The following is a 26563-nucleotide window of genomic DNA, read 5'->3' as shown; positions in this document are numbered from 1 at the left end:
AGTAGTTATTTATAACCGTTCATCATCTTATCGATGACATACAAAATTAGATTTGGGGGAGATATTCCATACATTGGAAGCGGAAAAAATGAGTTATATAACACAGGGGCATATCCTTTTAGCGAAATCAAGAGGCGTCGAGTTTGATTATCGTTAGTGAAATTTCATGTGCTTTTTAATTTGTAAAATTTTTGCTGGGTTTATAAGAGATTGAACTCAGATTTCAAATTTTTAGATAGAATAGGTCTAACTGTCCGCAAGTGTCCAACGGGTATCTGTGTGGACTCACGTTATGCTAGATTTAGTGTTGAGAGCAACCAAAATACGCCTCATGTGAGTTCTTTACACCTAGCACGGAGGAGAAAGCTCAATGTGCAGGTCATTGTCGAGGATGGGTGATTAAGGACTTATGACATGTGATAGTGAGTATAAAAACTATGAACTTCATGTGAAAGCAGGTGTTGAAAGTTATACGCATCTGAAAATAAAAATAAAATCCTTAAGTATATAAGATAATTGGATTCATCATCTTATCACAAGCTCTAGGTTGACACGGGCCCAACCTTTTTTAGGCTCAGGCGGAGTTTAACATATTAAGCGTAATCTTTTTTTTTGGTGATCTAATCTCTCTTTTTTAGTGTATATTTTATCTCTCTTTATAACTATACATGGGTCCCCATTTAATATAAAAGAAAAAATGCCAAATCAGACATCTACAAACACGGACATGGAGTTGGCTCAGCATTCTCAAATTTGAGCAAATATTCGGTGAGTATTACGCAATTACTTGACTGAATAACATCTAAAATTAATATATAAGTAGTCAGTATATAAGATTCACAGCAATTCCATTGATTTTTACTTTTATATATTTTGATTGGCAATACTCACTAAACATTTATTCCATCTTCCACGTCTATTGAGGACATATTACCAAAAATTGTCACATGGCCTTTGGTACTTTTGGAAGATTATATATTAGGCCGTTGCTAGAAAAATGATTCAGCATATTAACTACCACACTTTCAGTTAAATTAAAGTTAACAAATAATTCAGATGATATATCTTCTTTGGGACCCATATCAGTTGTACTTCTCCCATTACTTTCCATTTGAAAAACACGAATGCTTCCAAATCATACGACTCCCCACTAATCCTCCATATGATTTATTTTATGGTTGTATTATCGCCACTTTGAGACATGAATTAGATTAATCATGTCACATAGCAATTACAGATCCTACTGAGTCTTACGAAGAAAAGAAGTGTGAATGATTTCGATTGGCGACAACTATGATCTAAATTGTTCACACGCATATATATATTTTGAAAAGGAGGATGATTTGGAGGCCACGTGTTTTCCATTTTGCCACATCATATCATCCACATTGAGCGGAGACATTTTCGCAGGGCAATAATGTTGCCATAGCTAAACTATTTGGTGTGAGAACCTCGAGATTACAACAAACCCTTTGGTCAAAAAACTTATGTTTTTAGACAATAGCTAGTGTGATTTATCATTTATTTAACACTATTTTCATGTGAAATCTAGAATATTTTTAAAGGTCTATCATGTCCTTTATGTTTCGAACCTGCACTCTAGTATCACGTAATATTTTTGAAAATTTCTCACAAATATCCGCAATAAAAATTTTAATTTATTAAAGCACAACATGAAAAGCTATATGCACAAAATTCTAACAGCTTTTTGCATGTTTTTCTTGGGTTTAAGAAAAGATTGAAGAACGTGCTTTTTTCCTGTGTCCGAAAATGATCCCTACTGATATGATAATTACATGCAATTAGTTCCTTCTGCTAGATATAGCACAAAACATCATAGTTTTATTCATGCATAAGACTAATCACGTATTAAACTAATTAATCAATAACTTCAGCTGAACGCACAAAACACCAACCTTGACCGAAATTATTTCCAGTTTTGCAATGCAAAAATTAGAAATAAAATTACAGTAAACCGAAGTTACTATCAATTATAAGATCATATTTCAAACTGAATTAGTTGGGATTCGTTGAGTTTCCGGATATCAAAGTACATGCCCAAAAAAATAGGGATTTTTACCTCATATATCCCATGATTTCACATTTTTTTCAAATTTATCATATACTTTTAAAATTGTAAAAAATATCTCATGGTTTACATTTTATTCCAAATCTATTCTGACATTATATTTTCTGTTAATGAAACATAAATAGGCTCCAAATCTATCCTATGTTTTTAAATTTTTTTTCAAATCTATCCCATGGTTTTCATTTTTTTCTCAAATCTATCACGGGTAAAGGACCACAGTGGCAAGACTGTTATATATTAACAGAAGATATAACAACGTGATAGATTTGGAAAAAAAATATAAACCATGAGATATTTTTGATAATCTTAAAAACATATAATAGATTTAAAAAAAAGGTGAAATCATAGGATATATGGCGTAATTTGCTCAAAAAAATATAAGTTCATGTCTTCACCCCAAAAAAAGAAAAAAAGAAAAATATATGAGTTCATGTCTAATAGGAGGAAAATGTTAATTGAATCGAATGGAATCACTGCATAAAATGATTAGATTTCCCAAAGGATTCTGTTGTCTTCATTAATTGTGCACCAAACCAAATACGTAAATCATATATATATTCGAATATAAATGAGGCTCATGTGTCCAATACAAGGAAATGAAAAGTTAAATAAAAGTAGAACTTAGAACTTCTTGATTACTAAACGATGGTACGTATACGTACCATTGTAGTATACCTTCTTTCTCAACATGTTAATCATATTACATTATTCTTAAATGAGATTAATGCTTCTGAAGCCCTTGTGCAATAGCAACGGAAGCACAGTCTGTTGCCTGAAATCCCATCCTTTTCTTCTGCAAATCATAAACGACCAGAACATTCTGCTGTTGAAAGCTCCCGAAAACCCCGCCAGGCCCATAATCTCCATCATCCATGCTTTGGTAGAGTAGACATTTCACAACTGTGGAGTTCGACGGTGCACCCATGGCATAGAAGTTGTTTCCCTTGGGCAAAACTAAGCTGACGTTGTTCAAGAAATGGAATGTGATGGAAGGGAGAAGATCATCGACCAATGTATTGTTGGGAGCACGGATGCTGTAGCAGAGGTCGAAGCCAGTCATCTGCTCATGCTCAGTTGCTCGAGGGTATCTTATCAACAGCTCAAGCGTTGAGAGCAATTCCGAGTAGAAAGGTTCGGGAAGGTGAGTGTAGGTGGTGCCGGAGTCTACTAGTAGGCCTCCATTCCCCTCGTAGTCAAACTCCCTAAGGTTTTGTGGGACGTGCAATGCACTTAAGTTGCCTATGGTCATGGCCTCTAGGCCGATGTAGTAGTAATTAGGGTACATCGGAGACTGCAACATTGGCGTGAGTTGCATGTGTCCATCATCATCCAAAGCTATGGCCGTATCGCCTATCACGAGGGGGCTTGAGATATTGGGATTGTTTGCGTACTTGAAGGCCAAGAAGCAATGGGAGAAACCCTTATGGAGAAACCCCAATTGGGAAGGAAGGGAGAGTGGTCCCTTTCCAAAACCAGCTATCCCAGTGGGCTCGTGGTACGTGGAGCTCACGCAACCGAAAGTGAACTTTGGAATTTCTCTGATTACCCCTGTGCTGCTACCGTGAACTCGAAGGGTGTCCAATGTAAGGGTGCCAACAATAAGGCCACCGGCACCATAGGTGTAGGCAAAGGAAGGGCAGGGCCTGGCACAAGTGCCCTTTAGGGCAGAGTTCAGAGAGCAACCAGCCATGATGCAAGGATCGTATGGATTCTCGGAGCTGTGGACGTCCATGCAGAGCAAGCTAGTGCATGTGTCCCTTGAGGATGAGGAAGAGAGGGATGGAGAGAATGCAGTATATAGTTTGCTGCTCCTATAGTCATCACAGTCGATGCATTCAAAGGATAGGTTACCGCATGGAGCCCATGTCAGGTCACTCCCCGTGTCTAGGTACACCTGAATGACTTGTTGGGGTGTCCCTATGCTCAGGGATACCAAGTACCCATCTCGAGCTTCCCTTAGGGGCTCCGAAATGTCTGATGTTGCAGCAGCAGGTCGTTTAGTGGATTGAGCGGAGGCTTTTGGAAGAAAAATGTGGGTTTGAGAGCGGCTCAGGCCTAGAACAAGCCTATGAGAGCCTCCCTGCTTTTCGAAGCATTTGGTGGATGTGAAACTGAAAATAGCTTCGAGGAGAAGAATTAGAAAACTAAGACTAATGGTGGCTTTCGATGGTTGATGTGGTACCATTATGACTTCTCTCCTCTCTTTTAGGATCCTTACAAGACCATTAGATGTCTGTATGCCTAACTGCATTGTGAATTTATAGAGTATCACTAAGCCTGAATTCCAATTCAGCATAATTTTTTTTAGTTACGCGACCAATGTCTGTAAGTCTAAAGGGACACGAGGAGTCCTGCTCACAGAAATCAGTAGTAAGGACCTTTTGATCCCATGCCAAGAGTGATGTCAGTTCTGCACTAAATTCTTTCTCTCTCCAATTCAACATTATTTGCATGTTAGGTTGACATTTAAGATCTACTATATGATATGAAAAATCAGTCTTTTTATTTAAAAGATAATCCTCAGGTGTCGATGAAGATACATTGTCACATCATAAATGGTCATAAAATCAATGGGTTGGACTAATAATTATGAAGGTTCCACTGCATAGTTTAGGATGTGAAATAATTTAACAAATGCTTAGAAAAAATAAGCCAGATGCTTAGCCTGATCACAAAACGGTTTAAAACTAGGGCTTTTCAGATTAGGTAATGCCCAACGCAAGAAATCCGACTAACACATTCAAGGGAGAAAGGGGGGAATATATGGTTCAAAAGATCAATATCATCATCTAAGACCGCCATGTTGAATTTTCCTTTTACCTTTGCTATTGGTTAATTGGCGCACTTTAAGCATGCAGAGGTAATGATAAAGATTAAACCAGAATACAAGAGGAAAAGGGGGGTTTACCTATCAATATGAGATGGTTCAAGCGGACTAACGATTAGTTGTTAAAAAAAATTCGAATTCAAATCTTGTTTATGATCGTGAGAATTTTACTTCTTAATGAAACGACCTGACTCGAACTAAGTTGATCAGGTCTCGCTATACTTCTGGATACCTACAGAGTGCACACCGGAAAAGGGGGTTTACATTTTATTATGATAAGTATACCCAAACCAATAAAATGATGTGTTGCGTATTTTATTTTTTCATGGAAGTTACAATCGGATTCATTTACACCTTTTGAAGAGAATGTAGTGCAGTAGCGCATGATCTCGTCTAATAACCAAAATATTTCAAGCTCGATACTCAAGTAAGACTATCCCTTTGAGTAGATATTTAAGATTTCTAATTTTATTGTACTAGACTCATAAGTCTTTCTTGTAATCGAAAAAAAATTAATGCAATATTGGACTATTTTGGTTTTATCAAGATTGAAAAGTCATTGATAATTGGGCAATTTCGTTATTATTTGGTCGCTAGATCGTTAATTTAGAAATTGTTTTATATACAGAAAAGATTTGGGGTCCCATTTTGGACCCTGTGGGCGAGTGGCGACCTTTCCTCCACTCTGTTTTTTTTTTTTCAAATTTTAAACTTTTAGTTTTTTAATTTTTTTCCTTTTTTAATGTTTTCAAATTTATTCCAAATAAGGTATTACGTAATTTAGTTGGCCCGTTAGCTCAAATAATCGGACCGTTATAATCAGACCAGTTATTTCCAAAAAAAATTGTCCCCCCAATTTTTATTTAGAAAATGATTTGAGGAACCATTTTGGATCCCAAGGTTGGGTCGGGCCCTTTTCCCCATTTTGGACCATTTCGTAACACGAGTGACCTGTCAAGTCAAATAACCTAATCATTATTGTTAGACCAATTATTTATAAAGAATCTTTTTTTCCCTTTATTCCTAAATATATCACTATTACGTGCAAGTTCTTCCCTTTTTCTTTATGAGTACTATAAACAAAGAATGTCACCTATGAAAGTAAACATATAGCGGTCACGAGTAAATATAACATCACATTTTTCACCCATATGATATAAAAACTTTTCTCTATTTTCCTCAATCACTATAGGATTTGACACCATGTGTTTTATTTTATTTACTCTCTATTTTATCTTTTTCTAAATAGATACATATTCCCTATACTTTTTTTAATTTTACAAATTTTTTATTTACAGACAATTTTCTTCCTCGATATTGTATCTCTCGTAACGAAGTATACTCCATATGAGAAGACCCACGGACACTCCAAATCCATTATTTAAGATATTATAAGCTATTTATTTTATTGAACTCGGGCTTAGGCCTCCATTTCAAAATATATATATATATATATATATTATAAGCACATATAAGAAATAATAATTTCTTGATATTATATCTATCTAACAAATCATTAGACAACAAGGGGAGTGGAGACATTCTGTAAGATGATTTCCGTTTCTAATCAGTGCTAAGATCTCAAAATTTTCTCTACATAATTTTGGGGACTAGTAGAAAAAAGGGGATTTATGAAAAGTTCATTATATTTTACAACTAAGATCCAATAAACTTAATACAATGAAGTAGAAATTCTAATAACTAATACAGGGGTACATGTAGTTCCACTACGAGTATTGAATTTGGAACATCTTGATTATTATGCAAGGATGTACACCACTGTACTACAACCTCTATGACAGATCATTAAATTAATGAGAAAAGTATGAGCAAGAAAAATATTCGTAGTGTAATAGTATATATTGTCACCAGTAAATAAGAAATTTCAAGCAGATTTTTCGCACGTGAAATTTCGATGTTCCTCTATTTCTTATTTCATTTTTCATTTTCTTTATTTGAAAATTCATGTAAGATGAGGCTTGAAACGGTGATTTGACGGATGTAATATGTTACTATGTCCTGGTCCCATGAACAATAAAATGCGTGGTTTATTTAAGAGGGATTGGAAATAACCCCACCCCTCTCCCACCGCAAAATCTAAACTTTAAGAAACTTCTAAAGAATATTACATTTATACTATTATAAATGGATAAAATCTTTTACATTGTAACTTTTATTTTTCGGAATATTCATATACACAGCTTTCAATTTATAAGAGCCATTAAATCAAAGATATGGTTGTACACTCAGCCAGGTAACTATCCACTTTACAACTGTTCTTTCCCTCCCACTTTTCTCTTTTTCTTTCTCTCCAACATATATCCACCTCAAGTGCAATACCTCTTTTTTCTCTAAAAAATTAATATAATATTTATCAACGTAATTATTAATTTTATTATAAAAAATTTTTATGCGCGTAGGAGAAAAAGAAATAAAAGGATATAATAACCATGTTAATAAGATTTAATAAACCTGTATATGGTATGGGCATTTATCTAATTTAATGTAACTATAGATAATTGCATGAAATTTAGTAAATACTACGAAGCAAACCCACACTTCGTAGCGGGACGTAGATAGACATTATAAATATGATCATTATTTTCTATTTTTTAATTTTCAAATATATATATATATATATATTATCATTTGCGTGATTACGGATTTTTTCATATTGTTGGCTCTGATTAAATTTTTTTATATATGTCATATTATTTATTAGTTTTATTACTCATTAGCTTGTATAATGCACATATATTTGGTGGCGCAAACACAAAGAAACATTGGCTGATTTGCACTAAATATCTATAATGGACTAAACATTTTAGAATTATTGTAGCCAAATTTATTCATTTAAAACTCCAACTCAAATTTTAGCATACTTATAGAACTTGCAATGTAATGATCCACGAGTCACATGTTCTGAATACCCACATAATATCGGAATTGCTTCTTACTATTACAAGAAAAAAAAATTAAAGTTTCTTTGTGCACTCTTTGATTAACCGGCAATAATATTTGAAACTTGTAGCATGGATAAGCATAAGAAAAAAATACAAAAAGAAAGAAATGAAAAATGGTTAAAAAATGAAGAGTTGACATGTGGCAATGATGTGCAAGAGGTTTAGTTTATTTTGGAAAAAAATTTGGTTTAATTTGTGTAGTTAATTTAAGTATTTTTGTAAAAAGCACAAAGAAAAGAAAAATGAATAAGAAAAATAAAGAAACCAAATTGGTGAAATGTGGCTTCGTAATGTGCAAGAATGAGATCTACTTTAATTATATAAGATTTCACAATAGAAATTTAACCAATCAGATAAAACTAATTAAAACTTGTAGCATGGATAAGCATTGAAAAAAATACAAAGAAAAGAAATTAAAGAAGTTAGAAAAAATGAAGAGTTGTCATGTAGTAATGATGTGCAAGAGTTTTAGTATATTTAAAGATTAACAGGTACCAATTACACGAAAATATTTTAATATAATGCCACTTATTCTTGACGGTTTAATTTAAATCAGTAGAATTTTTGGTTGTCCTTTTATGTTCCGTTCACCAAATGCCTAGGATATTAGACCTTTTTTCGCCTAGTTTAAGTGAAAAAAAATGGCGATTAATTAGGCAGCGCTCATTGTATGATATGGAAGCATTAATATACTCAAGTAAGCGTGCTTTAAAATAGTTTTGAGGAGTTTTCAAAAATTAGTCAGCCATTAACTAAAGACAGCCTTGGCCTCGTCTTTTACTTTTTAAATGAAGGCTGGCATGAACGCGATATAGAATAATCAAGTCAGACTCCCATGTTTTATGTCTCATTTTCAGGTAAAAGGACAACGAAAAAAAATTATTAATTAAGTAATGCCCAAAAGAGGGAACTTTGCATATGTGGTTTTGCAGAAAGGAATCCTCTCCGAAAACCTAGTGGGAAGCACGAGCCAGACCTTTGCATGAGTTACCAGACACGCGTGTATGGCAGATTATATGTATAGTTTTAGGGAAATTATATGAGACAATCGCCAAAACTAAAGGTGTAATAGAAACAACAAATAGTGTTAATAAAAAAAAAAGCACTTTCTTTGAAAATAAAGCAATTTCAATTGTCAATTTTCCCATTAAGTTTATCAGAAAAGGCCGGCCCCCACCGTCGCCCCCAATCAGGGTTGCCTGGGTTCCTTCAATTCCGATCGTTGGTGGCCTGATCGGAAACCACCATCCAAAATAGAGGTTTACCGGTGACCATGATTGGGTGGCAATGGACACTAGCAAAACACCCACCACCGAACCCCCTCCCTCCTCTTCCTACTTCAAGTTCACAAGATTTAATTTTTTCCGTTTTTATTTTTTATTTTAATTTTCAAATAATTGTTATTAAAAATTTAGTGGGGGCCCACCCGACCAATCTCGTGCACTACATGACACTGTCAAGTGCTATCTCGTCAATTTTCGTTAAAATTAATGAAAAAATTGACATCATATCAAACATTATTACGTATTGAAAATTGGTGTATTTTCATGCAAAGGAAATAGTTCGTGCTATAACTATAAAAATGTGCAAAATTTGTGTTTTACTATTAACCCTATAATATATAAAAGCTAAGAAAGTGAGTTGAAAGCACCATCCAAGTTGAATAGTAAACCACAGCTCCATTTTAAGTGTCTTTCCAATTCTATTTTCTTAAGTTAAATGCATTTCACCATATTTTTTAAATAAAAAACTATCACGTTCATCCTTGAACTTTTAACAAGCAACAACTTTAGTTCCTGATAAAATTTTGCTGCCAATTTGGCCCAAAACGTTGGGGCTTTGTACACCGATCTGGTCCCCACCGTTAATGCCTCTAACGAAAATCTAATGTGGTGACTCCATGTACTAAACAACGTCAAAAATTCATATTTTAATCATACTTGGCATAATGACGTCGTTTTTAGAATTTTTACCTTATTTATTTATTTTACAATGCTTGAAGGGGGTGGATTGGTAGGAAGCTCCCCAACAACCGACCGTCACCCCCTAGGCTGAGGTCGATGGAGGCAAGAGGAACCTTCGACAACGTCGGTCAAGGAGGCGAGGCCTCGCCAGGGAGCCTCCTGCTAGTCTGCTCCCTTCCCCTCTCCTTATGTTTTCTTGTTTAAAAACAGAGGTTCGCAGTCTTCTCACTTCATCCGTTTAAAAATAACATAAATTTTCAAAAAAGTTACTAGAACGACGTCATTTTTTTCAATCTTATTAAAAAATATATTTTTTAACGCAGTTTGGTCCATTGAAGTCACAACATCAGACTTTCGTAAGAGGCATTGTAGCGAGGACCAATTTGGTGGATGGAACCCCAACATTTGGGCTCAATTGGTAGCAAAATTTGATCAGGGACTAAAGTGCCAACTCAATAAAAGTACAATGATGTTATTTTTCTCTCTTAATGTGTTAAATTCAATGAACCGTCTATTATCGGTCCTTATTATCGATAAGGATTAATTATCTTTCTTGAAAAATGAAAAGATCACATGATAAATGTAAAGGATATGTGAGGATATGAAGAGGATTTTTTGTTCCGGTCCCAGTAATAAAAAATACAATGGACCACGACTAATTTAGTACGACTCGAGTTGGCTCACTGAAAGGTAAAATTCTCTCAATCACTCCCAATCAAGCATTTTCATAGTTCACAAGATTTAAACACGAGATTTTATTTAAGGAGAACAAGTAACGAACTATTTCAACCAGCCTTTATTAGTGATATGAAGAGCTTATCATGTGTCTTAATTGTCCCCATTCTAAAAATCCTACCTACAAAGCTATCTTCATAAGTTAACCAAAAGTTTAAAATTTTCTTGCACCTTTTCTTTCATATAAAATTGGGGTTCAATTCCGTGCATTGCACGGGCTATGGTTATATTTATAGATTACCTTTTATAATAATTATCATATTTCTAAAAATTAATTTACTTATTAAGAACAAAAATGTTCAACCCCAAAAAGTTTGGCCTAATGGTTAAGGAGGAACTCATGTATCCAACCAATCCCCAGTTCAATACTCCTTGAGACCACCAGAGTGCTTTTGATGTGATTATTCACTCCTCATGCCACCGGCGGTTCACGGAGTCCCGGGAATCAATCGGGCGAATCCCGAACACCTCTGGGACAACAAAAAAGAAAAAAGAATAAAAATATTCAATAATTAGTTCTAAAAAATAATCGTAGATAGAGCTGGACTAATTTAATTTTCAAATATAATCCTTAATGGAGTTGGTCTAATTTTAAATAGTTGAATTATATATTTCATGACCTACGGTAATATTATGCCTTCTAATAGATTTATTTAATTTTATTAAAACTTTAGTTTGCACAATTTGCTAAAAATATATTTTGAGACTTCTTCATTTTCAAATATTTAATTTTTATATTACCACAAGATCATATAATTATTGGCTTGTGATAATTTTTGAATAAAAATTGTATGCTTATATATGATTAATTATTGATATCCTCATTTCAAGTATATAAATTTTATATTATCGTAAAGATTTTATAGTTATTGCATTATGATTTATTTTTTTACAGAAATTCTATGATAATTTATTGTATTATCTACTTTTTTTATTATTATTGTGTATGCAAATTTTATGATAATATTAAATTTTATAATATTGATAGCATTTTTTAGAGTCATTTATTGCAAGTGTACTTTGATTTACTTATATACTAGTACTCTATCTCGTGAGTTACACTGATTGATTTTCATATATCGGTTATGATGTTATCTTAATTAATCACCAATTTTCTTATAAGCTTTTATAATATTGTTCATTATTAAATGCAATTAATTCGATTCAATAAAGTAGAGTTAATATCTATAGCTATATCTATATATATAAAAGTAAAATTGACTCCCACAAACATTTAATAGGGTTATAGTTAATATGGTTGGAATTTCAATTTGCTATCTATTAATAGTTTTTGTAAAATCTTTTTATATTATTTTAAAATTTCAAAAACAATACAAATAGAAATTTATCTATTTTCATTATTGATATAATTGCATAATCATATTTTGATTATTGAATTCCTATATCTGTACTCTCTATATATAGTAGAATACACTATTTAATTTATATAAGAGCAAGCTCCTGCAAACTAATATATCATAGAAAAGTGTTAACCAATACGTGATAATAAATGCAAAAATCGCTTTCTAGATAGAATCCAATCAAATATGTAGATTAATATATATATATATATACATAATTCAGCAAAAATATTTTTTTTATATAAATGACAATGCATAATTTCATTAATATAACAAATTTAGATTAATTTGTTCAAATTGGCAACATAATAATTCATAAATTAAATGATTTAAAAGCAAGTTTGGTATGTAAAAAAAATATATATATATGATTAATTTGAGTTTCAAATTAATCATTTGTTTTTATTAAAAAGAAATGTTGTTGTTAAAATGGGATTTCTAATTCACATAAAAATGATAACATTTGTATGATAATGAACCCGTGCAACGCACAAGATAAAATACTAGTTTTGTGTAAAAGTTAGGGTAATTTTTAATTACAATAAGAGTAAGTTCTACAATTCAATAATAATTTTGCGACTAATTGTCCCGTGCGTTGCACATGCTTAGTTTAATTATATACATACAATTATTATAATTTTAAATAATAATAAGTTATACATATTATTAATTTTAATATTCTAACATGAACATCAATTTTGTATACAAAATGCAAATATTATTCTAATAGTATTGAAAATGTCCAATTCAATTTTATTTATAGATTTAATTTCTTAATTTTATTTTTTTGGCAAAATTTTAAAATTTTCATTAACTTTAATGATTCACTTTTGCTTACTTTTGATAAAAAAAAAAGGTATTGTATTTTTGCTAGTATTTCAATGTTTTCAAATTATATTATATTTTTGTAATTTCAAAATAGTATTTATCTCGCTTATACTTTTTATTAAATGCATTAATTAAAGCGCATTTATTACGTTTTAAGTTAATTTTACTAATATATAGATATATTTTTAAAATTTAAAAATAGTATTTATCTTATTTATACTTTTTATTAAATGCATTAATTGAAACGCATTTATTACGCTTCAAGTTAATTTTACTAATAGATAGATAGATAGATATGGATTTCATCATCTTTCTATGTGAATTCCACCTGCATCTCTCATCTTAATGTGTATGTAAATACATATATATATATATATATATATATATATATTTGTATCCCGCATAATAAATAAATAGGGTTTGAGAATTAATTAATTGCGATTGGAATTTTTCCTCTCCTCTGGATTACTTTCCTTCCCAAAATTAATTGCAATCAGATTCTTTCTTCTTGACTACTTTCCTACCAATTTGCCGATTTCCTTAATTCCCAAAATTAAATGCAATAGGATTGATTACTTTCCTTGGGAGCAATTTCCAGCCAATTCTACCATAGGTAATTATTACTTACAAGTTAACGGAGAATAAAGATAACAGATTTAAATGTCCCTCTCTCTCTTACCCAAGAAGGGTCGTTACCGAAAAAGAAGATGTTCCTTTCTCTGTTTTCATTCGTCAGTAAAACCAAATTTATTGGGCAATTAGTAACGTAAGCTAGCTATCTATATATACATAGCTCGATCCATGTGCTTTATCTCAAAGTCTGTTATAAAATGGGAAGCAAACCAAGTTGTGCACTGAGATGGACATGAGAGCTCTGCACAGAGATTGGGGGTTGTTTAGTTTAAGCACTTTTTTGGAAATTTTTCTCTGAAAACTTGCATGTGCTCAGTGATTTTGCATATAAATTTTCAGGTTGAAAGTCCGAAACAACAACCAGAGTGGTCGACATTTGATTGGAACCACCAGGTTTAAGAAGAATTCTGGGATTCGAACCAATAGAGTTGGATCACAATCTCCTCAGGTTTGAACACTTTATGTTTAAGTTATAGTAGTTAAACTATTGTTGAATTTTTCATTTATGATATATAGGTTTGATATATAATATCTTCCTTGAATTGTTCAATTTTCTTCTTACATTTGATAGACAGCGCTAATCACTTTCTAACTTTAGATGCATGAGAAGCTAAATCATCCGCTATCCAAATGACAAGGTTTTTCATGTAAGTTCAATTTGATATAATATTTTCCTTGAATTGTTTGCTCGCATTTGCCTATTTTACTTTTTTTTAAAATATTGTTAAATTAATTTTTTTTACAGGAATTCACTAAGTCAAAATATTGAAACTGACCGATCGCCACGAGAAGCTTAATCATGTAGTATGCAAAAAATACTTATGTTGACTACTTGAAGACATATATATAGTCCATGTAATATCTTTATATTTTTAAGTATTGATGATAAATTTAGTATAGAAGTTGTTATTAATTCTTTTTGTAATATATATAAATGTTTCTTGAATTGTAATTTGCTCGAATTCATTCGTCTGTTGTACTTTTTTAAAAATATTGGCAAATTATTTTTTCAGTAATTCACCAAGTCGTAATCTTGAAGCTGTTCACCACGAGAAGATTAACCATGCAGTGTACAAAGAATAATTTTATACTTTAAGGCGATTATAGTCCATGTAATATCTTTACATTTTTAAGTAATGATTTTTGTTGGATTCTTTTTGCTGGATACATTTTTAAGTAATGATGATGATAAATGTAGCATACAGTTTGTTATTAATTCATTTTATAATATATATATATATGATATAAATATTTGTTTCAATAATGTTTATTTCCTTTCTTGATTAATTTATAAATAGTAATACGTATAGGAAGCTCAAGATTTAATTAATTGGTAAACGGTAATCATGTCCCCATCTAATGGAAATTGACAGGAGATTGGCAAATTGGTTAGAAAGCATCAAGAGGAAAGAATCCGATCCCAAATAATTTTGGGAAGGATAATAATCAAGAGGAGAGGAAAGAATCTGATTGCAATTAATTTAGGAAAGAATCTGATTGCATGTATTTAGAAATTTACTTTTCTAACTTTATTTATTAGTCATGATACAATTATATATATATATATATATATATATTTCTTCATTTAAATGATTATGGATTAAGTAATTGTGAGATGTTTAGCAATTTTAGCATTTTTCTTTGAAATACATAGAAGAATTTAAATATTTTTCTCTTAAAAAATTAAAACTTCCAGGCTAATCATTTTAAGGATCTTAGTATTGCAATTTTTAATGTACGAAAATATAATATTAAAAAACATGTAACAAAAATTATTTAAAAAAACTTAATTTTGACAAAAGATATTCTGTACAAATATATAAATTTAAAACTTAATTTGTGAAATATTCATCTAATAAATAATATGGATATATTTGTTTGATATAGAATACTTAGAATATTTAAATAAAATCTATTTTTATATATAAGTTCTTTCTTATAGCATGCCTATGTTACATATCAAGATTATGAAGAAAAGGATGAGAAGAAAATCCATGCATCGCACAGGTAAAAGCTGGTTTGTGTATATATGTATATATATTACTTATTTGTGATATGAAGAATATTTCCTTTCGGTTACAAAGGAGACCAATAAATATAGCATATGAAATTGAAAAGGAAAACTAAATAAATGACATAGGTTGTCCCACTGACAATAATCAAATTTAGAATATCTAGGTTACTAAGTGAGGGCGTGTGGCATTGTACTAAGTCCCTTTCTCTAAATAATATGTTTTTTGTGTATAAAGAGGTCCATGGACCTAATACAATGAAATATAGTGAATAATATTTCTTTTCTATGTGATATTTGGCGAAATGCAACTTATTTCCTTTAATTCTAATTTATATTTCCTAAACTAGATTTTTATTTTTTTGCTTATATGTTGATGCAACATATCTTATAAATATATATATATATATACACTATTGATTAATTTAAGTACGTTCTAAAGATGTTTGATTCTTTATGAATGTAGAAAATTCATGTTAGGACAGTTTTACCCCTTAATGGTCCGACTTAGTTCGATTAGATTAGCCGGGATCTAATTGAACTTTCAGATATCATGATTCACACCGAAAAATAAATACGCTCTAAAGAGATATATTTTTAGAAAGCTTAAATACACTTTTGGGTGTTATATTAGGGAGACTTTTGTCACATCAGCAAAATATAACGGCAAAACTAATGGAGACTATATTTGATGCTAAAGTGATAGTTCCTCATATTTCACATCCCCAGGGACTAGAAACTTGAGAAATGGCTCCTCTTTCTTTTCTCTGTGAGACTTCGGTAGAGCCTATGAGTTTTCTTTTTCTATTCTAGGATAAATTCCATAAACCAATCCTATAATTTCATAAAAAAATAACGACATCCTTTACTTTTAGAATAGGACACAAACCCCCCTCATTTTCATTAATGTGGCAGCATATCGGATGCCATGTGTTCCCTATGCTGACGTGACAACAACTTTAATATTTTTAGTGATATAAAAATGTTAAAAACTAAATATAAAACCAAAACCAAATATGAAAATTCAAAAAAGAAAGAAACCGCCCGGAAGGAATTGGCGTCATGGGCTCCCCCACCCCCCATATGGGGTAGCCGTGGACTTTGAGGCCGCTGGCAACCTCGTCGGGGTTAACAAAAGAAGTTCATACAGATCCAATAAATAAAGAGAGGAAATTGAACAGAGCTACACAAGAAATTTCACAGACAAGTTCTCACAATTTCAAGCAATGTTGTGTGTTGTCATATTATATCTCTTTACACGATTGATCTATTTAATTAATTAATCTAGTCTCAAGTGATAATACGTCCTACACATAATTATTACATAGGGGATTAGTGGGAAGTACTATGATTTAGAAGCACTCAGGGGATTTCAAATGGAACGTAGTGACTTATCAGAGAAAAAAAAATGGAACGTAGTGGGAGAAGTACAAATCTGAGGGGTCCCAATGACGATTTCATCTGAATAATCAATTAATAGATTATTCTTGACCGAAAGTGCGTTTGTTAGGGTGCGTTTGATTTCTTAGTTTGATTTTAGAATCATGATTTTGATTTTAACTCTACCCACTATACAATAAAAATATACGTTTTTCAAGTCAAATTTATAATACCATCTCATTTGTCATTTTCCACAATTAAAATCAAAATCAAAATCAAAATCAAAATCAAAATTACTTTAACTCTGAAACCAAAGGCACTTTTAGGGTGTGTTTATATTTTAAAAAATTTTTAACTCAACTCAACTCCACTTATTTTGAATTCAATAACACAATTATTACTTTTTAAAATTTTTAAATTTTTTTAATCATTCAATTCAATTTTTAATATTAAATTCTATCAACTATTCATTACTTTTTCACAATTCAACAACACAATCATTACTTAATTATTACTTTCTCTCAACTATTCATTACTTTTTCACAATTTTTTTCATAATTCAATATTACAATCATTACAAACCAATTAAAACCAAAACTCAACTCAACTCAACTCTAAATCTAAACACACTCTTAATGTTCCAGAAGTAGCAAAGCCCATGTCACATTTTGGCAATGTGTCCTTTACTAGATCTCGAAGATGCCAAGTTTTAAGGATGTTGCATCATCTCCTTGTGAGCCTGTGCAGGATCTGAGGCATATGTGTGCTTCGAGGATTTCATACTTCGCATACTTGTCTTCTTCTTGGGGGGACCTTTGTTCTTCTTGGGGGGACCTTTGACCTTTTTTTTCATAATTCAATAATACAATCATTACAAACCAATTAAAATCAAAATTCAACTCAACTCAACTCTAAATCCAAACACACTCTTAATGTTCCAGAAGTAGCAAAGCCCATGTCACATTTTGGCAATGTGTCCTTTACTAGATCTCGAAGATGCCAAGTTTTAAGGATGTTGCGTCATCTCCTTGTCAGCCTGTGCAGGATCTGAGGCATATGTGTGCTTCGAGGATTTCATACTTCGCATACTTGTCTTCTTCTTGGGGGGACCTTTGTTCATTTTCCTTCTCGGTGGATCCGTGGTGGATCTATATTACTCCATCTGTTTCGCAATTAAAATCATAAAAATTTTACCTTTAATTTTAACTTAACACACTATACAACAAAAATATACATTTTTCAAGTCAAAAATGTTAATTTTAATTTTAACTCAACACACTATACAACCATTTGTCCTTTTTCACAATCTAAATCAAAATTATGTTAACTCTGAAACCAAACGTACCAATAATAAATTTACTGATTTCATCCTTTAATCTTTTATTTTTAATGAATAGCTAAGATCATGGATCATAATGGCATATTTTACTTGTAGATGTAATAATTAGACACCTTTGTTTTGATAAATTATAGGGTTAATGATTCAAAAAAATATGGTCTTCGAGTCATTTTCAATTTTGATATGAACTTTATTTTTTTGGTAAGAAAATAAACGAACTTTGATTTTTTTATTATATTAGACATCTTTACCATTTCTCATTTATTTTGCTAACGCAGAGGAAAATGGTGCTTACATGGCGAATGGTGTCATGCACGTCAAGGAAAATAATAAAAAATTTACAAATTTATTTTTTTTTAAAAAGAGAAATGCTTTGATCGGAGAAAAGGTAGGGGCCCCCAACCTTCCTTGGGCTCGGCTTGGCTTGGCTTGGCTGGTTTGAGTGTCCCACTTGGCTAGGAAGAAAGCCGGGAGAAGTTCGAGTCTCGATTGATCGCGCGCTCAATTTCCGTGGTTCGCTTGAACTATGAATTATCAATGTACGCGCGAATACGGTTTTAATGAGCCTAATATTGACATGCTTCATGTAAGCGAATGCTCAGGTGGCTCGGGGACTCAAAAGCCCGTTTTGCTCCGTTTGGATGATCGGAACGAAGTTGTCTGTTTCTATCGCCTGTTCGCGCCTCTCGTGTTGTATCGCTCTCGGGCATGCTTTGTGCTTTGGACAGAACGGTTGACTCGCCGACCTTGGTTGAAGATCAATAACTAGAGACGTCTTAGGAATCCGCGAATAGGGCTCTCTCAGTGTTTTCCAAGTGTTCTAATGTGTTCGGAGATCACTGCGATCTCCGTTTGTCAAAGACGAATCTCGAAAGTTTGCCGGGAGGCGTTCGTGACCATTAAACTGTTACTCGGGAGATCGGTATGATTTGCTTGGTCCGAACCGAAATGATTTCCTAGCCCCTGGGAGTTGTTGGGAGTGGGTGGTGTAGAGCTCGGACGTCAACATTGAGCCGAATGAGCTCCGAGCGCGAGATTTTGTCCGAAAGGGGCCCTTTTGCTGTCGGAATGGTAGTCGGGAAATCTAAATGACTTGTTCAGTGCGATCATGGTTTATTTTCCTTGCCCTTGAGGTCCCTAGGACTGATTGGCATAAATTTCGTGCACTGGCAATTCGTAAGAAGGGTCTCCGGCTATGTTTCTGTGTGGAAATGACCTATTTTTCTCAGGTCGGGATCCATTCGAGAGACCATGATGAGTTCCGAAATGCAATCTGAAACCTGTTCCCTGGTCCTGGTGATCCTTGGGTAAGTGCATGCCTATTTTCGGGTGCTGTTAATTCATCTGTGGAGTGGTCATCCCGGGAGCCTAGTTAGGCAGGTGTCTATGAGCGTTCTAGGGTACCCCGACTTAGGCAGAAGATTTTTTCAATGCACTCGGAGGTGCCGTTGATCATTTTGGTACCAAGAGGAATTTTTAGAGTCCCATATTGGATACATTCTAATGCTTTAGCGATCCGACGATGAATAGTATTGTTGTGCCGGCTTCTGTTATTCCGAGGTTCACTGCTTGTATGCTCTTCTTGATTACTTGTTGCGACCCTCTGGTGGCTCTAGCTTCTCTTTTGTAATCCATGCTCTCTAATCATGTGTTTGCCCATGTTGCCCCGACTATGAATAGTGGTCCGAGCTCTTCTATGCCTTGTTCTGCTGCACTTGTCAGGTTGTAGTCCCGGTAGCTATTGTTGCTCCCCGTTGGAGCCGATGGACCAGAATGGGGTGCTGATATCTGATGCATACCCAATAATTGTTTTTATAACCAGCCTATTAAGGTGACGTTTAATAGTATCAAAGTATACAACATTACATGTAGGAATCAATGGTGACCTCAAGTCAAATGACCACTACACCATAATCACTATGAGATCTGCTAATAACAAGCACGTAACAACCCATATAGTAATCTCATGGCGAGGCAGTCCAGTACACATTACTCCTAATGTATACTTGTGGTGTGACTTGATGTCTCCACATCCATGACCTATGAGACTTGGTCATCAATCAACAGCCACAGTAGTCTAACCGCATTACTGTCGTCCTCGTTAACAATAATACTCCAACTATGGATGTTTATGAATAATGTTCATTAATCATAGGATCTTACAATCAAGTCACACTTGATACCTATTGAACCTACTATTCCAAGAACGTTGTTATGTAAAATCAATATTTAGCGCAATCCACACAATAACAAAAAAAACCTCGTATTATAATAAAATACATGTCATATTACAGAACTGATAACAAATTATTTCTAGGACATACACGAATTTCCAACAATGTCGAGAGGAGCTGCTCAACCTTTGAAGATCCTCAAATTAAACCTCGTACCAACAGTAGCACGGGAAGATCGAGCAACAACAAAGTGGCTTCGAAATGGGGCAAATGACTTGCAAGAAATCAAAGCAACAGCAGACAGTAGCAATACAAACATAAGGCCACAGAGGAAGAAAGACAAACGCAAGAAAAAAAAAAAACAAACGCTACAGAGGGTTTGCATGGGGTTGCAGAGGTGAGGCTCCAGGGATTCCCCTTACTGTCTGTTGCCGAGACCAGAGAAAAAACAGAGGAAGTGCTGGAGATGGATCGAACTGATCGGAAAGTAGTGTCCAGTTGTAGAGGAAGTGAGAGCCGAGGATGAGGGTCACTCATCCCGCTCTGTCCTCCTACTTTCTTTTTTGCCCGAGTGAGAGAGAGAGGGGGGGGGGGGGGGGGGGGGGGGGGGGGGGGGGGGGGGGGTGGGGGGGGGCCATGGATGGATGGGTGTTGTAGCTGATAGGGATGGTGTTAGGTGATGGAGATTTCGTTGCCTCCTGTGGTTGCAGCTGAAAAGAGAAAAAGGAAGGTGTGGGCTCTTATGGCGTGTAGACGAGCTGGTCTTGGCCTAGAGTGGACAAGGGATGGTAGCAGGAGGCTGTTCCCTTTGCTGTTGGCCGAGAAATCTCAGGAGACCGAGAGGAGAGCTGTCTTCATGGTGATATTGCCACTAGAAAAAGAAGAAGTAGGGGAGGTTGAGGAGAAAAGAATATGAAAAGACTTAGTTGATGAGAGCTTCAGGGAGAGAGGGTGGAGAAAAAAATGATCGTTCTTCCTAGAGCAACAGAAGATGGTGGAAGATCATCAGAGAGACCGAGAGATCCTGAGAGGGAGTGGAAGTTGTCGATCTCTGGGAGATGTTGTGTGTAGCCAAGTAAGCAAAAGGGGAGGCATAAGGTGAGGATGAAAGCTACCGTTGTCTACTGGTTTCTAGTCCGTGTTTGCCGTGAAGCATAAGAAGCCAAGGAGAAGGTGAAGGAAAGAAAGTTGATGGTGATAGTGATGGTGCGGTCAGAAGCAGAAGGAGCAGAGGAGGTGGTTAGCCAAAGTTGCAGAGTAATGAAGAAGAAGAGAAAACGTAAGAAAAAGAAAAGAAAAGAAAAAAAATCTCCCCCACTGCATGGAGTCAACTGAGAAGATATGGGGGGGTTCGGCCAAGTGGCTGCCATTTTTTTTTCTTTTTTTTATTTCATTTTATTTATTTATTTATTTATTACTCGGTCGAGCGTCTTAAGGTGAAATTCGATTTCTCGAGATTCGTCGACATTTTCGAGATGAAAACTTCGAAATTGAGAAATTCAAAATATAATCGACTCTATGAGAACTCAAATTTGCATCTACGGAGATCAAATCTTGATAAAAATCGAAATCGAACATCCGACTTACGTCAATCGTAATTGCTAGATTATTTTCGAATTTCTGGTCTTTTCAAACGGATATCAGAAAAATATTCCGAGACCTCCATTGTGGTAAAAAAAAAATTTGAGATTCAACATTATGTAGAAAAATATTTTTCAATCTCGAGTATCGTCTCGAATTTTAAAAAGAATCACAATTGATGCAAGTAGGGCTTGAAAATTAATGTTTTTTCAATTGGATACCCGAAAATTAATCCAGGATCACCATTTCGTACAAAAAAAATCAAGGACCGATATTATGCAAAAAATATTTTTCAATCTTGAGTTTTGTTACAGATTTTGAAATTCGAATTTAACGAGTGTAGGGCCTGAAAACGTCCAATAGAGTTTTTTTTTCTTAAAAATGCCAAATTAAGGTTAAATTAAGGATGTGTCTTGGTTTCAAAAACCGTGAATGCTCGAGTAATCAATACTTCCCTCCAATAGATGACATAATGACGATTTTGCCTTTCCTCTTTGTGATCATGCTAGTTTGTCGGTTTCAAGTTCTTCTCGTGTTGTAATCCTCTGCGCATTGCTTCCAGGGTTGTTTGGTTGATCTCGATGACTCAGCTATGATTAGTTACTTGTAGACTGTTTGGTCGTTCTCTGTTACGGTTCAAGAGTTGTCGTTAGGATTGCTGTCGATGCCCATTGGAGTTAGTGGACCAAAACGGGGTACTGACACTTCTTTTTAGAAGTTATCCATAAAACTCAATATCAAACCCTCGAACTTCTACTTACCTTAAATGTTTAAAATTAAAGGGGTGAGGCTAAAGCTCGGTAAGTTGACAATCCATAATCTAGTCATTCATATTCACTCCAAGTATATAAAGATAAAATATCATGAACCTCTATCAAAACAAATGAAGCCATTGCCTTTCATGATTCAGAAAGTTGAATACCCTGTACTTATCACTTGCATATCAATAATATAAGCATCCATTTAATCAAAACTATGAAATAACCAGATAAAGCCATGAATCGATGCAATGCTACATAGCTATCCTCACTAATATACTCAAGTGAGTAACAATACTAACTGGCCAGTGGTCCATTTCAACCTTTCCGAGGAATGCTTAACATTTCATTTCATCCCTCCCGGAGAAGAATACGGAACAGTTAATTTCCCCCCTTTCGGGATATGCACATGCATGAATCAATCATCTCACTTACCTTAGCATTTGCAATAGCTTATACATATCAATTACTTTGCTTACCTTAACATTTCCCGAAACTTATAAATCAATTAACATATCACAATCTTATGCAAGCACAATAGTGTGAACTCAGTCCAATATTCATTCACAATCTTATATAAAACAACAATGAGAGTTTAACCATGTTACTCATAACTCTTAACATGTTAAGACCTCAGGCAAACACAGACACACACGTACTAATAAACTCACCATTCACTTCTCTAATCAAAGCAGAATCTTATCGGCACATAGTCATTAGAATCAATTGCATCCATGCCGAGTTCCATCACCACAACAAGGCAATTAAAACCAATTAAACCCGACCATCCATATACATTCATACATACATATATATATATATACTTATAGCAAAAATTCCCCAATCAGCACTATCATACCAGTATAAACTCACTCATTCACAATCCATAAGTACACAATCAGCTCTCTTGAGCACACTAGGATAACCGCACCGATCAACGTTCATTACCATAAAGAATTGACTTTCTGTATCATAATCTCTATCATAATTAGCTTCATCAAATTATATAAAAACCAAGCTCACTCTTAAGGATGCAGATAATCGAATTTTATGAAACCAACTTACATGAAAGCTATCTTTATTCAGATACCCTAACCTCAACTGAAACGAATTGGAACCAGCCATACAAAACATGAAACGAATTATTAAGAAGGCCAAGGTTACAGAGAGCTAACTTACAGTCAAAACTTCTTAATTCGTGGGTACATTGAACCCTAAACCAAACTAAAACAAAGAGGAATATGGCTCAACCCGCACCTAAACTCGGTGAATATGACTGTCTATGTTAGGGAAAATCAATTTATACAACCAAAATCCCGAGCTTAGCCTTCTCCTTTTTCCTCTTCCTTTTCTTCTTCCTCTTCTTCTTCAAGTTCACTTAGCTCTCTCTCTCTCTCTCTCTCTCTCTCTCTCTCTCTCTCTCTCTCTCTCGCTAATATGTTCTTTTGTTGTTCTATAGAAATAGAAAATAGAGCTTCGTTTCTGTTCAAGGGGCATTCGAAGTGATAAAGCTAAAAGGGAAGATCGGTTAAACATTTGCAAGGAGATCCCCATACTTTGTTTGGGAATGGAGTTTAACTCCATTACTAATCTACTCCACTCCATTTTTTTACCAAATTTAACACTATAATCATTACTATATTTATATTTTTCTCCTATTTAATAATAAATTCTCACACATATTTTTTTAACCATTATTATAATCGATTTTTTAATAATAAATTCTCACACTCTACTCCATTCTTTCGTCAATTCAATAACATAATCATCATTTTTTTAATCTTTTTCTCCTATTTATTAATAATAAATTCTAATGCGTACTGTTTCCTAATAATCATTACAATCTCATTTAAATATACACATTAAATATTTGGAACAGAGTGGAGTTACTATTACCAAACACAACATTAAAAACTCTGAACTAATCCTCAGGAAATAGATTATTTACGTGAATATCATTTAAATAAATGTTGTCGCTTACATTTTTGTATTTACTCCATTTACTTTAGACATACATGTAAATAAGAAAGTAACCCCAATTTAGATTCAAATAAAATAGCATAAAAAGCAAATTCCGATAAAAAGTCAACTTTCCAATTGAAGAATAAAAATGAAATTTTTGCACTTTCTTCAAATTCATATCGACTTTCTACAAAGGTAAAACTCATCGAAAAATTCATTAAAAATGATCTTTAAGGTCTAATAACATGAAAGAACAAATAACGAGAAAAAGTTTCTCATAATTCAATTATTTTCAGAAATCTCAAAATTTGGTCCAACCTTCCCAGACTTAAACAGATTTCAAGCAATTGGTAGTCCTAACCCGATCTTAACTAAGGAACACTTAAACCGATACTATTGACTCAAATTTGCTATTAGGAAACTAATCAATGATATTGGTCTTGGATATTACAGGGATAACATGAGCTTCTTTACCCAATGATTCATGTGCATTCGTCTGATATAGTAGGTCCGTTAAAATCAATTACATTGGCTACAATTTAATAATTCGTTTTGTTGTTGGTTAGGTCTAACTCATTAATTTGGGTCAAGTTAACATGTGCAGTTGGAAAATAATATGTACTTTATAGGTTAGTTTGAACCCGTTTCTTATCTAGCTCAAACCAACATCCTCTGCATAAATAAAACAGTTATTTTTCGTAAATGGAAATAAGAATAATTGGTTGTCGGTGTCACCTAATTTTTAGGGAGGTGGTTCCCAGTTTTTTTGTTAGGAAGTTATTATCCCTTAATTTGCGGAGATTAATGATGGGAAGTGATCTGACCAAAAAAAATTCGGAGACTGAGAGAGGGAGGAAATTCACGATGGACTCAGGTGGCCAACACGGTAGCCTGCATACTTAAAGCACGACGACATTAGACATTTGCCACAGAACGCCATTAGCCGCTACTCCCTCATGGTCAAATACTGTCAACCCCACTTCATTGCCGTCGCCTTAGTCATCATACAACACCGATAGCCAATGGCCTCCGCTAGCCTCGCCACGGTCTTACTTCAAAATTGATTAAACCGATTATATATGTGCAACTGATAACTCTGGTTTCCTGAACACTTGTTTAACTTTCTGTATGCTTGGCATTACTAAATTTTTAATAAATAAGCCATGATTCTTCGGAGTTGGTGACTTAGTTTAAATCTTCATATTTTATTGTAGAACTGTATTACGGAGGTAACTCTTGAACTCATTTGATGGAATAAAATAATCTCGTGGGAGTGGTTTTTGTCAGGAGTCAACAACAATTATAGATTGAGAGGAAACTTCTTGTTCGATTTCCTTCAAATGGACAATGGCGATTTAAACACTCAACCAATCGATTAAATAGTAAATCTAAATGATTCGGTGTTTGTATATACAAATTGTTTTCAAAGAAAATCGGTTCATAAAAACCGATTTTAAAAGAAAACCGGTCTAATATAAGTTGGACACATCAACGACATGTAAGTGGGTTTTAATTTATGGACACATCAACGACACGTCAGCGATAAGTCATCGATATGTAAACGATCCTCTAATTTTATTGTATTTTACATGTGGTCTGATAGATTTGTGACGGTATTAAAAGATCTATGAGCCAAAATTTTGTCTTTAATATTGAAAGGACTAAAAAAAACTTGTGTTCTACCATGGAACATAATTTTTCGCTCCATTATAGAATTTGCCAAACATATTTAACTTAATTTGATAAGCAATTATTTCATTCCGCACTTAAAAATTCAGCACTTATAATTAAGTTGAAACAAACACATGATCAATTTTATAAGTCATATTCACCCACCTAATTTGATCAATTTAAGGTTTCATTTGGAAGTGAGATGACGTTTGATAAGTGCTTATGTTATTGAGAATTAAGTAGAAACAGTGTTTGGTGAATTATTTGAAAACCCTGGTCTGACTATT

General features: G+C 33.7%; 1 protein-coding gene and 1 long non-coding RNA gene across 2 annotated transcripts; one reads left to right on the top strand and one right to left on the bottom strand.

Moving 5' to 3' along the window:
* Positions 1-2652: 2652 nt before the first annotated feature.
* LOC116205599 (probable aspartyl protease At4g16563) lies at positions 2653-4311 on the bottom strand. Its single transcript, XM_031538231.1, has one exon. It carries the CDS (start codon positions 4272-4274, stop codon positions 2811-2813), a length of 1464 nt encoding a protein of 487 aa, XP_031394091.1. The 5' UTR covers positions 4275-4311; the 3' UTR covers positions 2653-2810.
* A 9323-nt stretch (positions 4312-13634) lies between these two features.
* Positions 13635-14238, top strand: LOC116202961. Its single transcript, XR_004156178.1, has 3 exons — positions 13635-13848; positions 13999-14047; positions 14146-14238. It is a non-coding gene; the product is annotated as an uncharacterized LOC116202961 (long non-coding RNA).
* Positions 14239-26563: the final 12325 nt, after the last annotated feature.

The sequence above is a fragment of the Punica granatum genome, chromosome 4 (genome assembly GCF_007655135.1).
Source record: "Punica granatum isolate Tunisia-2019 chromosome 4, ASM765513v2, whole genome shotgun sequence".
NCBI classification, from domain to species: domain Eukaryota; kingdom Viridiplantae; phylum Streptophyta; class Magnoliopsida; order Myrtales; family Lythraceae; genus Punica; species Punica granatum.
The sequence above is the reverse complement of the archived record's forward strand: the minus strand, read 5'-3'. Positions and strand labels throughout refer to the sequence as shown.

What these genes read in the sequence shown, in the direction of transcription:
- LOC116205599 (XM_031538231.1), bottom strand. Translation starts at nt 4,274, where the DNA reads ATGGTACCACATCAACCATCGAAAGCCACCATTAGTCTTAGTTTTCTA.